The 14,637-nt window shown below is 49.9% G+C and overlaps 1 protein-coding gene and 1 long non-coding RNA gene across 9 annotated transcripts in view; one reads left to right on the top strand and one right to left on the bottom strand.

The window, feature by feature from the left end:
• FLAD1 (flavin adenine dinucleotide synthetase 1) overlaps window positions 1–12,740 on the bottom strand; it is a 22,461-nt gene extending 9,721 nt beyond the window's left edge. The window contains exons 1-2 of one of the 8 annotated variants that reach the window (XM_029581936.1): window positions 12,617–12,740; window positions 2,680–2,817 (exon numbers count right to left, since the gene is read on the bottom strand). In XM_029581936.1, coding sequence (XP_029437796.1) covers window positions 2,680–2,817; window positions 12,617–12,640 — 162 coding nt within the window. In that variant the 5' untranslated portion in view covers window positions 12,641–12,740. The other 7 variants (XM_029581939.1, XM_029581937.1, XM_029581941.1 and 4 more) reach the window with 7 other exon arrangements.
• On the top strand, window positions 4,412–14,637 carry LOC115078876. Its single transcript, XR_003853157.1, has 3 exons — window positions 4,412–4,552; window positions 11,878–11,953; window positions 12,060–14,637. It is a non-coding gene; the product is annotated as an uncharacterized LOC115078876 (long non-coding RNA).

Here is a 14,637-nt window from a genome sequence, read left to right as displayed (position 1 = left end):
AACTACAGCAGTTTAAGGACAGGTGATTCTTCAGATAAGCTGGATCCTGGTCATTCAGCGACTTGAAGATAGGTTTTGCAATAGGCCTGGTAGGGGATTGGACTAATGGGGTCTCTGTAGTAGCAGTCAGATAAGATCTGTGCTGCAGCATTTTGCACAGACTCTAATCAATATATCACAGTAGTTTAGTCAGGACACGATGAATGTACATAGAGTGACCAAGCTGTCTCTTTCCACATAAGATTTTTCCTGCTTTAATCACCAATATTGATAGAAAGCATTTCTTGCAGCTACGGTAATCTGAGTTCCATGTCTAGCTTGATATCCAGGATGATGCAGAGGCTTCAGATCTTGGACTTCCTTGAGAGAGGGTTGTCATTCAGTGCAACTTTTAACTCTGCCAGGGGTAAAGGGGATGTATTTGATATCAATTCCTCTCTTTTGCTGGGGATGAGTTTGAATTTATGAGACATAGCCCATTTCCAGATGTTTGCAAGAGAGATGTTTATCTTTTGCATGGCTCGGTCTCTGTCAGATCCCAGTGGCACAAAATCCTAAATGCCATTGGCTTACCCAAAACATTGGAGCCCAGATGTCCTAATCATTTCAGTTAGTGGCCGGAGATAGGTTGGTGACAGGATTGATCCTTTTGGAACACTGCAGGGCATGGGTATGGCACCCACAACGAGCTCTTAAGTTCTTCCTGTTATAAAGAAACCATCTTAAGGCTGGCCCTTGATTCCAGTGCCTGAAAGCTTGTGAATATTGTCAAAGATGGCAGAGAACCTGAATAGTGGACAGCTTTCCTGCATCAGATGCCGTGAGGACGTCATCCACTAGAGCTGGGAGAACTGTTTCTATCTGATTAGACTGGAGCTGATGGAAGGCTTTTGATAACTTTGGCCAGAAATGGACTTTCTGATATGGGCCTGAAGTTTCCCAAGATCTTGTGGTCTAGGGAGGCTTTTTTAAGGAGTGGATGGCTGACAAAACACCCTTGATTAAAGAGTAGTTCCCCAGCTGGGCTACTCAACTAGGCAAGCCAAGTCAGGCTGCGTTTACTGGTTTGGCAGGACAAGGGCTGAATAAGCTGGAGGATGGGCTGAGGTCAGAGAGGATATTATGTGGGTATTTAGAATGAGTGGGGGAGTGAATGGGAGTGACTTGGACATGTCCATTTGGGTCATCGGTTTAATGTTAATTCATTGTTGGATTTTGGTGTTCATTGTTGTTCTTTTTTTGTATCTGCTGACCCAATAAAGACGAATTAACAAAAAAAAACAAAAAAAAACCCCCAAAACAACCAACCTTAAAATAAGAGTAGAGGGTTGCTAGATTCTGATGTTGGTTTGTCTGGTGTTCTGGGGTTTGAGTCAGCCCAGTCTTCACAGATCTTCAAGATTTTGTCAGAAGAGCAGCATGCAAAGTTTTCTTCTCACAGTGATCATTTGAGAATACTAGTTTGCCATCCTAGTCATCTAATTGCCTCACGAGGAACCCCGACCCCTGGGAGGAAGGCTCAGAGCAACAAAAAAAAAAAGAGACCAAAAATACTGGAACAAACTGCAGGTTTATGCATCAGCCACCATCTGCTGGAGACAGAGAAATACTGAAGAACTGCAGGTGGCATCACTGTACATAAAGCAGTGTCAGTTTTACTTTCTCTGTCTCCATCTGCTGGCATAGATGAATAAACCCAGGAGTCTGGACTGATCCGGGTACATACAAGGAACTAAATGTCTGTGAATTCTGAATAGTTCTTTTCTCCTGTTCTGATGACCCAGCTCTCAGACACCCTTAATATAAAGGGTAGGGCATGAGGGAAGGGAGAAGGCTGAGCCAAGTCTGGTTTTGCCCCATTGCAAGCACGGAGATTTATTTTCAATTTCCTAGTAGAGTTCCTCTAGAAAGTTTGGCTACTTCTCCCTGCCTTTAATGGATCAAAACCAGGCCTGGCTCAGCTTGTTCCCCTGGACAAGGAGTTATCCAATCATCTTACTAATCAATAACATCAGAACGAAAATAGAAAGCAATGTGGAGCTTTATGTCATGTCAAGGGATAGGAATGTGATTCTCTCATCTTCTAGCATGCCAAGATGCTGAACAAAACGTGCATAACAACTAAGCCCAAAGCCGTCTGATGGACACAACAAAGAGCAGCAGATGTATGAGTTGTGAGAAGCCCAGAGTTAAAAAAAAACAACCCTCAGAAATGCCGCAATAGAGGCTGTGACAAGGAGCAGCAACGCAATCGCCTTTAGGAAGGCCCCAGTAAGCTCCACTGAAGCCCAGAGTGATGCCAGAAGGAAAGCCCTGAATGAACAACAAGCAAGCAGGGAGAGAGGCTAAGGCGAAAGGCAGCAGAGGCAAAACCAGGTCCCAGTGCAAGCTTTTGGATAGCTCCACACATCTGCCCTCTCGCATGGCGAGAAGGAAGAATTCCTCTGGGTACAACACCCACACCTGCTGGTATTTCAGTGACAGGCAACATACAACTAATCTATCTGCAGTTCTTCAGAATGCCATGACAGCTTTCATTGTGCATGTCTGCTTCTCCTTCACTCTGCACGAGCCTAGTTTTACCCCGTTTTTACAATATTTTTTTCATCCTTATTTCCTTTTCTCAGATTCCATTCCTTATAGCCTTAATTATAAAAGTGGGAAGGGCTACAAGGTCACCTTCAGGATCTCATCTCCAATGATGAGGATTCCGGCAGTCACGGCATCGTGCTTGGACGCTCTCGTCTTACTGCTGTCGGCCGCCATTGCTACTAGGTACCTCTGCAGCCTCCTCACACGTCGGATACCCTGGCAGATCTGCGTGCAGAAAAGCATTGACCTGCAGTCGTCCACTTTCTCTCAACCTCCAAAGACCCTTCAGAGTTATTTCAATGACTCCAGCATAGCCCAGCACAGAACACATGCATCCAATCTCACCTGTAACAGCAAACACATCCAAGAAAGTGTCCATGCTTCAAATTCACATCTACCACACTTTTACTGTTCCAACTGCAATACTGAGACCTGAAGTAATCATTACGTCCCCTATTGCTGAGGACCTTTAGTGTTCATCCCAGGTTATCCACCTCGCTCCCCAACTACTAAGGACATTTTGAGCCCATCCTAAACGCTAAGGATCCTCTGTGCTTATCACAGGCTGTACCCCTCATTCCCCCACAGCTAAAGATCCTCTATGCTTAACCCTGGCTATTTTTAACTTTATGAAGGCAAATTCAGAGAAAAAAGCACTTCCCTAAAAAATGAACGCTGGCTGCAGGCTCTGTTTATTCTCCTGGGGGTGAGGAAACTGGGACCACCAGCTTTCAGCCCTTCACCAGCAATCAAGGACTGAGCAATAAATGGTCCCCAACCCCCTGCTCGTCTGCCTCAGAAACCAGGGGGATGGCCCCACCAGGACCTAGCAACCTCTTGGGAAGCAATCTCCAAAAGTCCAATTCACTCTTTGTCTTTTTCTTCTGTTTTTGTTTTTTTAAACTAGTCTCAGACTCTGAGAAATACCAAGGGACTGCAGGTGGCACCTCGGGTTATGTAGCAGTATCAGTAAAACTTTCTCTGTCTCCATCTGCTGGAGGAGAGGCAAAACCCAGGAGTCTGGACTGATCTGGGTAAGTACAGGGAACCCAAGCTTTACCCAATAGTTAAGAATGCTGTGCTTAGACTTTACCCCTCATTCCCCTCCCCCAACTCCCCAGCTAAGGACCCCAGGCTTTAGCCCTCACTCTCCCACAGCTAAGGATCCTCTGTACTTATCCCGGGCTTTACCCCTCACTCCCCACAGATAAAGATCATCTGTGCTTAGCCCAGGCTTTACCTCTCAGCTAAGGATCTTCGGCACTTATCCCAGGTTTTAGCCTCATTCACCCACAACTAAAAATCCTCTGTGCTTAGCCCGGGTTTTACCCGTCACTCCCTCCGCATTATACTCTTGAATCTCAGCCTTCGAGCTTTAGACATGTGTTTAATGTATTCTAGTAGCCCCTTCCTCACCTGCCGCAAGCGGAGTCCTGGCTTTGCAACCACTGGCTCCCGTTGCCGCCAATCTCCGCCGCTGAATGTTCTCCGCGCCTGATTGGTTTACGTGGCGGATGGGGCAGGTCCCTGAAGCGGATGAGGATCGGTTGCTATGCGCAACGCGCAGAAATAAACGGAGTGTTGCCAACCTCGCTTATTTACCGCGAGATCAGGCTTCTTTTCCTAGTCATTCGCGTGTTTTTTTTCCGATTCGCTGGTTGCTTTTAATTGGGCTATTTTTTCTGCCAGTCCCGTTTTTTTGGGCTTGTTGGGCGGGACTTGTGCTCTGATGTTACAGTGATTGGCTGCTGCTGCTGCTGCTGCTATGAAGCCTGTCCATAGCAGCCACACCCTATCCCTATATTGCAGCAGTAAGCCAATCAGAGCAGGATTCAAATAGTGAGCTGCAAGCCTTGTTGATGGATACCTCACGAGCACATGTTTGTTGGCAGACCTGGAACGGGAAGTCCAGCAGCAGGGCAACAGCAAAGGAATCTTCAGACTGTGCAGCTACAGCCAGGTATCAGGAGGGGAGAATGAGAGTTTGAGGATCCAGAAATGTGCTTGGAGGGAGGTGGGGAGAGGGGAATGAATGAGAGTGTGGGGGGCCAGAGATGTGCTCGGAGGGGGGTGGGGAGAGGGGAATGAATGAGAGTGTGGGGGCCAGAGATGTGCTCGGAGGGGGGGGGGGAGAGGGGAATGAATGAGAGTGTGGGGGCCAGAGATGTGCTCGGAGGGGGGTGGGGAGAGGGGAATGAATGAGAGTGTGGGGGCCAGAGATGTGCTCGGAGGGGGGTGGGGAGAGGGGAATGAGTGAGTGTGTGGGGGCCAGGGATCTGCTCGGAGGGGGGGTGGGGAGAGGGAATGAGTGAGTGTGTGGGGGCCAGGGATCTGCTCGGAGGGGGGTGGGGAGAGGGGAGTGAGTGTGTGGGGGCCAGGGATGTGCTCGGAGGGGGGTGGGGAGAGGGGAATGAGTGAGTGTGTGGGGGCCAGGGATGTGCTCGGAGGGGGGTGGGGAGAGGGGAATGAGTGAGTGTGTGGGGCCCAGGGATGTGCTCGGAGGGGGGAATGAGTGAGTGTGTGGGGGCCCAGGGATGTGCTCGGAGGGGGGAATGAGTGAGTGTGTGGGGCCCAGGGATGTGCCCGGAGGGGGGAATGAGTGTGAGGGGCTGGTATCTTATTTCCTAGCGTGTAGCAGATGGACTCAGGACCAATGGGTATAGTGTACTCCTGGTAGCAGTTGGAGATGGATCAGATTTCAATCTGACGTCAGCCCCTAGTACATATACCCCTGCAGGAAGTGCAGCTCCTCAGTATTTTCCGTCTCCAAAGCAGTTAGGGACTATCTGCACGCTCTCTGAGCGTTAGAACCAAAATTCAAGGAAAAACCCAAATTTAAGAAGAAAAGTTTACCTGAAGACTAGCCCCGCTCTCCTGCGGTGATACCCTCGGGTCCCTCCCCCAGTTGAGATTCCCGAGGTGATTTCCGTGGTCCCTCAGAGGTGAGCCTCGGTCTGGTGGCCGAATTTCAGCAGGGACTTAGCCCCCGATTTCGGGCACTGCTGAGAGGCAGCGGGTGCATTCCTCGAGCTCGGCGGTGAAGGTATTTGCCCTCTCCCCCCGCAGCCAGAGACCGCCCGGGACGAAACCGGGAAGCGCCGAAGACAAGGTAAGGTAGAAATCTTCTATGTAAACGGTCTCCGAGGATCGAAGAGGAGCACAGGCCGCCGATCGGAGCCAGTGCCGCCGGGTTGATCCGCCCTAGCAGGGCTAGGCCCCGGCTGTTCCCGAGGGTCTACCCACGTGGAGACCCTCCGAGGAGGTTGCCATATTGCCCGCATGCTCGCCATCGCCATCTTGACTCACCTCGCCGTTCAACACGAGTGCACAAATTGAGCTAGGCACACAAGTCCCTTGTGCGCATAAACTTAGGCGCACATAATACCTCACGCGCATAAGTTGTGCGCACGGAACAAGGCGCATATCTGCGGCTAGGCGCACATCTCAGCGCACATCTCCGCACATATCTGAGGCGCACTGGAGCGCACAAGAGCTCACGCGGCCACAGTCATGGCACCTCCAGAGTCTGGCATAAAAGCGCAAGGCCTCTGCCAAGCATGCCACGTCGGAGCCGCACAGAGCGAGGAGGCCCTGGGAGATCCAGGCCAGGGCCGTTCCCAGCCAGGGCCCAATGCTAGCTCTTCAGGGGGCACCCTGGACCTAGCAGGCCCCAGGGAGTCCACCCCGCACTCGGGGACTCCCAGAGAACCGGCGCCCCCTCAACTTAGACCCAGCTTCGATATCCTGGGTGGAGCTGTTCAAGGGGATTCACGCCTTTGTCAGGATGCAAACTGAACCCCGGGAAGTCCAGCCTCCGGAGGACCCTCATGCCCCAGGACCCTCGAGGCCTAGGCACAGGTCCACACCGTCCAGAAGTTCCGCCTACGGGGACACAGACCACTCTGAAGAGGAAATTGAGCCCCTGGAAGAAGGGGAACTCCCCCCCGGGGACAGAGCCACACCGAACCATGAGACGCTTCTTCACAAAGGATGAGCTCCCGGACCTAGTATCCCAATGTCTAACGGAACTCGCTATCCCGGGCCAAGGGCCCTCAGGGGAACCTAGAATGAACCCCCTGCTGGAGCACCTTCGTCAGACGTCTCGCCATTTTCCTCTCTTACAGGCGGCACAACAGCTAATTGACCTAGAGTGGAATGCTCCAGAGTCCTCATTCAAAGGGGGTCGAGCACTGTCGGCCATGTATCCCCTGGACCCAGCGACCAAAGAACTCCTGGCGTGCCCTAGGGTGGAGGCCATGGTCTGCGCGGTCGCTAAGCGCACTACCATCCCAGTGGAGGGAGGAGCGGCGCTCAAGGACGCTCATGACCGGCGCCTAGAAGCCTTGCTAACGCAGTCATTCGAGGTTGCAGCTCTGTCCCTTCAGATTGCGGCCTGCTGCACCGTGGTGACGCGTGCCTGCCTATCTCAAGCCAGGAACAGCACCCCGGGAGAGGACATGGAATCAACTCTGTCCTTTCTCACTGACGCGGCTTCCGATCTAGTGCGTACAACAGCCAGAGGTGTCTAGTCCACTGTGGCAGCCAGAAGACAGCTCTGGCTCTGAAATTGGTCGGCGGACGCCTCTTCCAAGACAAGTCTAACAAAGATGCCCTTCAAAGGATCCCTCCTCTTCGGCAGCGAACTAGAGAAACTGGCCAACAAATGGGGTGACTCCCCATTACCACGCCTGCCGGAAGACAAGACGAAGAGAAACCAGCGTCCCTTCCACAGATCCGCCAGAGGCAGGAGCTCACAGCGCTTCAACCCTTTCAAAAGCAACTATCGAGCACCCCGCCCTATGGGCAGGAACCAGTCCTTTCGGAACAAGCACACCAAGAGAGGAACCAGCGCGGGTGCAGGATCCGGCCGCACCCCACAATGAGAATCAGCCGACCCATCCAAGGGAAGATGCTATAGGGACAGACTAGCCTTATTCTACCGCAGATGGGTCGAGATAACTACGGACAAATGGGTCCTGGCCATCATCCGGGAGGGGTACTACTTCGACTTCATTCGAACTCCCCCCGACAAATTCGTGGAATCTCCCTGCCATGACCCCCTCAAGAGGGTGGCAGTGGAAGCTACACTGAACAAGCTTCTGACCCTCGAGGCCATAACCCCGGTGCCTATACGGGAAATGAATACTGGACATTACTCCATTTACTTCATCGTACCCAAGAAAGGGCACATTCAGGCCCATCCTGGACCTCAAGTCTGTCAACCGCCACCTAAGGGTTCCCCGCTTCCGCATGGAAACCTTATGATCCGTCATACGGGCAATACAACCAGGAGAGTTCCTCACATCCCTGGATCTGTCGGAGGCCTACTTACACATCCCAATGCATCAGGAACACCAGCGCTTCCTACGCTTCAAGGTCCTGAATTGTCACTATCAGTTCTGGGCACTACCCTTCGGGTAGTGCCCAGACGTTCACCAAGGTAATAGTGGCGGCAACACTCAGGAAGGAGGGAATCCTCGTTCATTCCTACCTGGACGATTGGCTGATCAGGGCGAAGTCACCGGAGGAAAGCCACCAAGCAACCAGCAGAGTCATAGCACTACTGGAAAGCCTAGGATGGGTGGTCAACATAAACAAAAGCTCCCTACAGCCCTCACAGTCGCTGGAATACCTAGGAGTCCAATTCGACACCAAGGAAGACAAGGTCAGCCTGACCCCCGCAAGGAGGTCAAAGCTGCGGGGCCGGTTTCAGACTTTGCTGAGCGTTCCTTGTCCCACAGCATGGGATTACCTGCAAGTCCTCTGACTGATTGCGTCCACGCTGGAAGTAGTGCCATGGGTGCGAGCACACATGAGACCTCTACAGCGCTCACTTCTAACGCGGTGGAGTCCACGATCCCAGAACTACACCGTACGCCTTCCACTCCCGGGCAGCGTCCGGACCCAGCTACGGTGGTGGCTGCAGAACAGCCACCTGAGCCGGGGATCAAGCCTATCCTCCCCAACCTGGACCCTGCTCACCACAGATGCCAGCCTACACGGATGGGGAGCACACTGCGAAGAGCTGACCGCCCAAGGGCAGTGGAACGCAGAAGAGGCGGGATGGAACATCAACCATCTAGAAGCGCGGGCAGCCAGATTAGCCTGCCTGCGGTTTGCCCACAGACTTCGAGGCAAAGCGGTCAGAGTGATGTCTGACAACGCCACGACGGTGGCCTACATCAACTGACAGGGCGGAACCAGAAGCCAACAGGTGTCCCTAGAAATAGACCTCCTGATGGCGTGGGCGGAAGCAAATCTCCAGGAGATCTGGGCCGTCCACATTGCCGGGAAAGACAACATCGCAGCAGACTTCCTCAGCAGAGAAAGTCTAAACCCAGGAGAATGGAAACTGTCATCCACAGCCTTCCAAATGATAGTGAATCGGTGGGGGATCCCAAACATGGACCTTCTGGCAAGCAGATCCAACGCTCAAGTACCCAGATACTTCAGCCGCAAACGGGACCCGCAGTCCCAGGGGATCGATGCCCTGGTACAGCCCTGGCCTCCGGGGACCCTTCTATACGCCTTCCCGCAATCATTCACAAGATACAGCGACACAGGGGACTAGTTCTCCTGGTGGCCCCAGATTGGCCAAGAAGACCCTGGTACGCAGACATGAGAAGACTGCTGGCAGGGAACCCACTACCCCTGCCGCTGCACAGAGACCTGCTCCAACAAGGCCCGATCCTTCACGAGGACCCGACTCAATTCTCGCTTACGGTCTGGCCATTGAGAGGGCTCGACTGAGGAAGAGCGGATACTCGGGGGCAGTAATAGATACTCTCCTCCGAGCACGCAAGTTCTCCACATCTGTAACGTACATAAGGATTTGGAGAATCTTCAAGGCCTGGTGCGAAGACCACAGCGTCAAGCCACGCCCCTCAAGAGTTCCCGTGATCCTGGAATTCTTACAGAATGGGCTACAGAAGGGTCTGTCCCTCAATTCCATCAAGGTACAGATAGCAGCATTGTCATGCTATGGCTCCAGGAGCGAGGGCAACAGCATAGCCTCGCACCCGGATGTATCACGCGTCCTGAAAGGAGTCAAACACATTCGCCCACCTCTAAGGTGGACGGTACCTCTGTGGAACCTCAACCTCGTCTTGGAGTTCCTAGCGGGATCCGCCTTCAGACCCCTCCGAGGCCTATCTCTCCGTCTGTTAACCTTAAAGACAGTGTTCTTGCTGGCCGTGTGTTCGGCCCGCCGCATCTCGGAGCTACAAGCACTGTCCTGCTGTGAACCGTTCTTCAGATTCACCCCGGGGTCCATCCAACTACGCACAGTTCCCTTCTTCCTCCCCAAAGTGGTCTCACACTTCCACCTCAACCAAACCATCACACTACCAACGATGGACGGCGTGAAGAACTCGGGAAAAGACCGTAGCCTATGTCACCTCGACATCGGCAGACTCCTAGCCAGATATTTGGAAAGGTCGGAACCGGTACGAAAGACAGACCACCTTTTCGTCCTTCACAGCGGAAAGAGGCAAGGGGAAGCGGCCTCGCGGGCAACCATTGCCCACTGGATCAAAGAAGTCATTAAGGCGGCCTACGTAGAAGCAGGAAAACCACCACCTCTACAAATCAAGGCCCATTCAACCAGAGCCCAGGCGGTGTCCTGGGCAGAGACTAGAATGCTTTCACCTGCGGACATCTGCAGAGCGGCAACGTGGTCCTCTATCCACACTTTCTCCAGATTCTACCGTCTGGACGTACAGGCTCAGGAGGACATGGCATTTGCAAGGACAATTCTAAGTGGACCATGGGCAGCCTCCCACCCGATTCGGGAGTAGCTTTTATACATTCCATTGCTCCTGAGTCCATCTGCTACACGCTAGGAAATGGAGAAATTACTTACCTGATAATTTCGTTTTCCTTAGTGTAGACAGATGGACTCAGCATCCCACCCTGGGCTGCCCTGAGGCCTGGTAGCAGGGCTGCCGCAGAGCCCATCCTGCGAAGAGGAGGCCCAGAGATGAGAGAGAGGCTGAGGGTCTGTAGAGGGTGTGTGTGTGTGCGTATATGAGATGAGTTGAGAGATTGTGGGTGAGAGTGAGGACCTGAATGTTTGCAGAGATGGCATGTGCTTGAGCAAGACAGCATGTGGGAGTGAGAGAGAGCCTGTGTGTGTGAGTCAGACAGCATGTGCCAGTGAGAGACTGTGTGTATGAATGATTGTATGAGAGAGAGCATGTGACAGTGAGAGCCTGTGTCTGTGAGAGAGAGAGAAGAGCATGTGAGAGAGAACCTGTGTGTTTGAGGGAAGGAGGAGAGAAAAGAAACAGAAAAAAAGACAAAATAAAGGGAAGGTGGGAAAAAAAGCCTGTGACCAACCAATTAGAAAATGAAGATCAGACAGCAAAGGTAAAAAACAAAATAAATTACTTTTTAGTGATTGGCACATGTAATCTTTGGGAATGTGCAAGAATAGCACTTTCTCTATGCAGATCTCACAATGTACGAGATCAGCATGGAGAAAATGGAAGCCCACGGGGCCTGCACAGAGGAGGCAGCAGAATGGGCTTCAGTGTCAGTAGCAGCAATCGGCATCTCCCCAATAGCCACGAGGCAGCAATGACAGTGGCAGCAGAGGAATGAGAGGTTCTGAGGTTGCTGGCAAAAGAGAGGGGGGGTCTGCCTTTAGTGTGTGCATGTGAATGAATGGGACTCTGCCTGAGGGTGTATGTGTGTGAATGCATGGGAGCCTGCCTGGAGGATGGAGCGGGAGTGGTGTGAAAATGACTGGGAGCCTGCCTGGGGTTGTGTGTGTGTGAGAGGGAACCAGTGAGTGTGAGAGCATGAGTGTGTATGAGAAAATCCAGGGGAGTGAGAGTTTGGGGGTGGAAGGGGAGAGAGTGTTTTAATTGAAGATTTAGCCAATGAAATTCAGCAAAAAAAAGTCACTAAGCAGGTAAGGTAAATAATTATGTTTTGCTTTATTAATAAATACAGAACATTAAAATTATAACTGTTTAATATTAGAGCTACAAATATCACAATTATGGATTTTTCTAGAAGTGACACCACCCGAGTTATGCTCGGTTTTTTTTTTATGAATTTTGACACACTGAGCGCAAAAGGTTGGCCATCACTGTACTAGGGGCTGTCATCAGATTGAAATCTGCTCAGTCTCCAGCTGCTAACAGGAGTACACTATACCCATTGGTCCTGAGTCCATCTGTCTACACTAAGGAAAACAAAATTATCAGGTAAGTAATTTCTCCAATTTGTTCTACTCCACTTGATTTCATCGATTTTTTTTTTCTCATTTCTTCCCTGTAGCTGATCACCTTTTATAAAAAAAAAAACAACCCGTATTTTGACAAAAAGAAAGCTTGTCCATACCTGCTGACTACAGGTAAAAAAAAATGTGACATGGAAACTTGTAATGCTATTTTTCTACACCACTTTTGCTTTCCTCTAATTTTGCTTTTTTTTTTTTCTTTCATTTCTTCTCCCTGTAGAAGATCACCTCTGTAAGAAAGCCAGTCTATACCTACTGTTTCCATCCTTGGCTGCTGTACTACTAAATGGTTTTGATCTACTATGGCTACAGTAAAGAACTGGGCTAAATACAGTAAAAGGTACTGCAAAGCATGGGAAGAGGAACGTGAACTAAAAGCATGGATTCAGCCGGTTTTCAGCAATGAGAATAAGGCTACGTGCAAATTTTGTAAGTGTGCCACTCGTGCACATCATGCAGACCTTCTGCAACATGCTAAAACAGAGAAACATGCAAAAAGCTAAGCTCCTTTGTCGTCTATGCGACTCATAGACATTGGTGTTTCAATTTCACGTGTTTTGGGCTTTTTTTGGAAAAAAGTGCTTGTTCTTTCATGAAAACCTGCAGCCCTGAAATAAAGGGCCTCGGGAATAGATTTGAGACTCCATCTCCCCCGGGAACAAGCCGCCACAAGACATTCGTTCCTAGCTCTGCAAGAGCATCCTCCACGAATGCATGTAGCCCTTTATCACCCCAACCCACCGAGAACTGCAATGAGTGCCTTGGAGAAGAGCTTACCCGCAGTGCGGCCCAAGGGGCCATCAAGAGACGGATTCCTGCAGACAGCAGCGGAAGAGTGAGACGAGCTGACAGAAGGCAGAATCCAGCTAGGCCGCTGCAGTCCCCGCCCCTGTGCTCTGCAGCACTTCCTCTACACCCAGGGACCTCCCTAGCTGATCGCAGAGCTGGCGCCAGTCCTCTTTCCCCTCTCTCCATTCACAAGCCAATTGTGAACGATAGGGGCGGGGCAGGCAGCTAAACCATGCCCTACATCTCAAACATGCTTGAGCTGCTAGCATGGCTTTCTATAGTGCTAATAGCAATGCACTACTTTAGGAGGGAACTGAAGAGTGGATTCAAGAAATTGTGCATCTTAATCTAGTCCAATCACACTTAAAACTCGGGAAGGTGTCTGGGCCCACTATTATTATCTACTATTATGGTATAGTCTTAAGAAAGAAATGTGGGAGAAACACAAAGAGAAACGGCCAATGTGATAATGAGCACTATTTATTTATGAACAGGTGATATTCTGCATTTGCAAAACAGTTTACATAAACAGAATGTGGTACTACATAACACGCAGTATTTCTGTGTTATTGTATAACTATTTAATATAAAGTTTAGCCCCACTTATTACATGAAATATAAATTGTTACAATTGATTGGTTTAGGTAGTGTTGACCTTTGTTTTTTCCTGCTAATGCAGTATTCTGGAAACCAGTTTAGGCATATTTCATAGTGCAAAAGGCAGGGAATAAGAGAAAATAAATAGTAAGAATCCGTTACATAGGACTGCTCAGGCAGAGCATGATATGGCTTCATTAATTTATCAAGATATAGCTGCCATGGCTCTAGTATTTTAAAATGAGTAGTGGGACAGCCAAAATGTAGATGCTGTTCTACAGAATAAAGGTACTAGGCCTCTGGCTACACACAAATAAATAGATGTTGGTTCTAAACCATTAAAAGGAAATCTTGTTTTACAAGTTAGATTTTTTATTTTTTTAAAGTTAATAAATATGTTGACAAGAGTGAGTTGGTTGATACCATATTTCTAATTCTTGATGAGTCTCATCAGGAATTTTATCAAAGTTGTGGGATAAGAGGGTGTCCTTTTGTATATTGGGAACTGGTTATGATAGGAGAGTAGGACAGAATACCTTATTTCAAAGAGAAATGCCCAGTTACCTGCACTAGGATCAGTGCTTTTTACTATTTATTTATTTAGAGTTTCTTATATACCGATAGCCATTTGCACATCGTATCGGTTTACATACAACTGATAACTTGTGGGCGTAGCCCTTACACAGAACAATAGCAAGATGTGAAAAACAATATACAAGAGATATATGTAAATTAAGAGAAAGCATAACAGAGGTATGCGAGGGAAAAATACAAAGGAGGGTGTGGGAGAAATACAGAGGAAAAGCATACAGAGGAGTAAGAGAGAGGGGTGAGGCATGAGCTACAAGAAGGTGGCCATTGAGGATAAGGGAGTAACAGAAGTCGATGGAGGGGGTGGTGGGAGTCAGATGCAAGTGGATATCAGATTGATAGCCTGTTGTCGGGTCTTCTTCATGGGGAGAGAGGTGCATGTCAGCGACCCTACAACCTCCTGTTGTAGGGTCTTCTTCATGGGGAGGGAGGTGCATGTGAGTAGGCCTGTAGGAACAACCAGGTTTTTAGGTTTTGTTTTTTTTTTTTAATTTAGGAGTTGAGGTCTCAGTGCGTATATCAGGGGGAAGGGAGTTCCACAGGGTAGGGCCAGCAAGGGAGAATGCTCTGTTCATTGTAGAGGTAAGTTTGATTGTTTTGATAGGTGTGCGGAGGGTTCCTTGGAGGGCAGGGCGGGTAGGTCTAATAGAGGTGCACGGATGTAGGGGAGGGGTGATCCAGTTGAGGTTTTCATTAGTCAGACTTATGTATGATGGAGAGAGCTTTGTACAGTATACGTGATTGTATAGGGAGCCAGTGAAGTTCAATAAGTGTTGGTGTGATGTGGTCCCTTTTTTTTTGGAGTTGGTGAGGATACGTGC

Source organism: Rhinatrema bivittatum, chromosome 16, assembly GCF_901001135.1.
Source record: "Rhinatrema bivittatum chromosome 16, aRhiBiv1.1, whole genome shotgun sequence".
In the NCBI taxonomy this organism is placed as follows: domain Eukaryota; kingdom Metazoa; phylum Chordata; class Amphibia; order Gymnophiona; family Rhinatrematidae; genus Rhinatrema; species Rhinatrema bivittatum.
The sequence above is the reverse complement of the archived record's forward strand: the minus strand, read 5'-3'. Positions and strand labels throughout refer to the sequence as shown.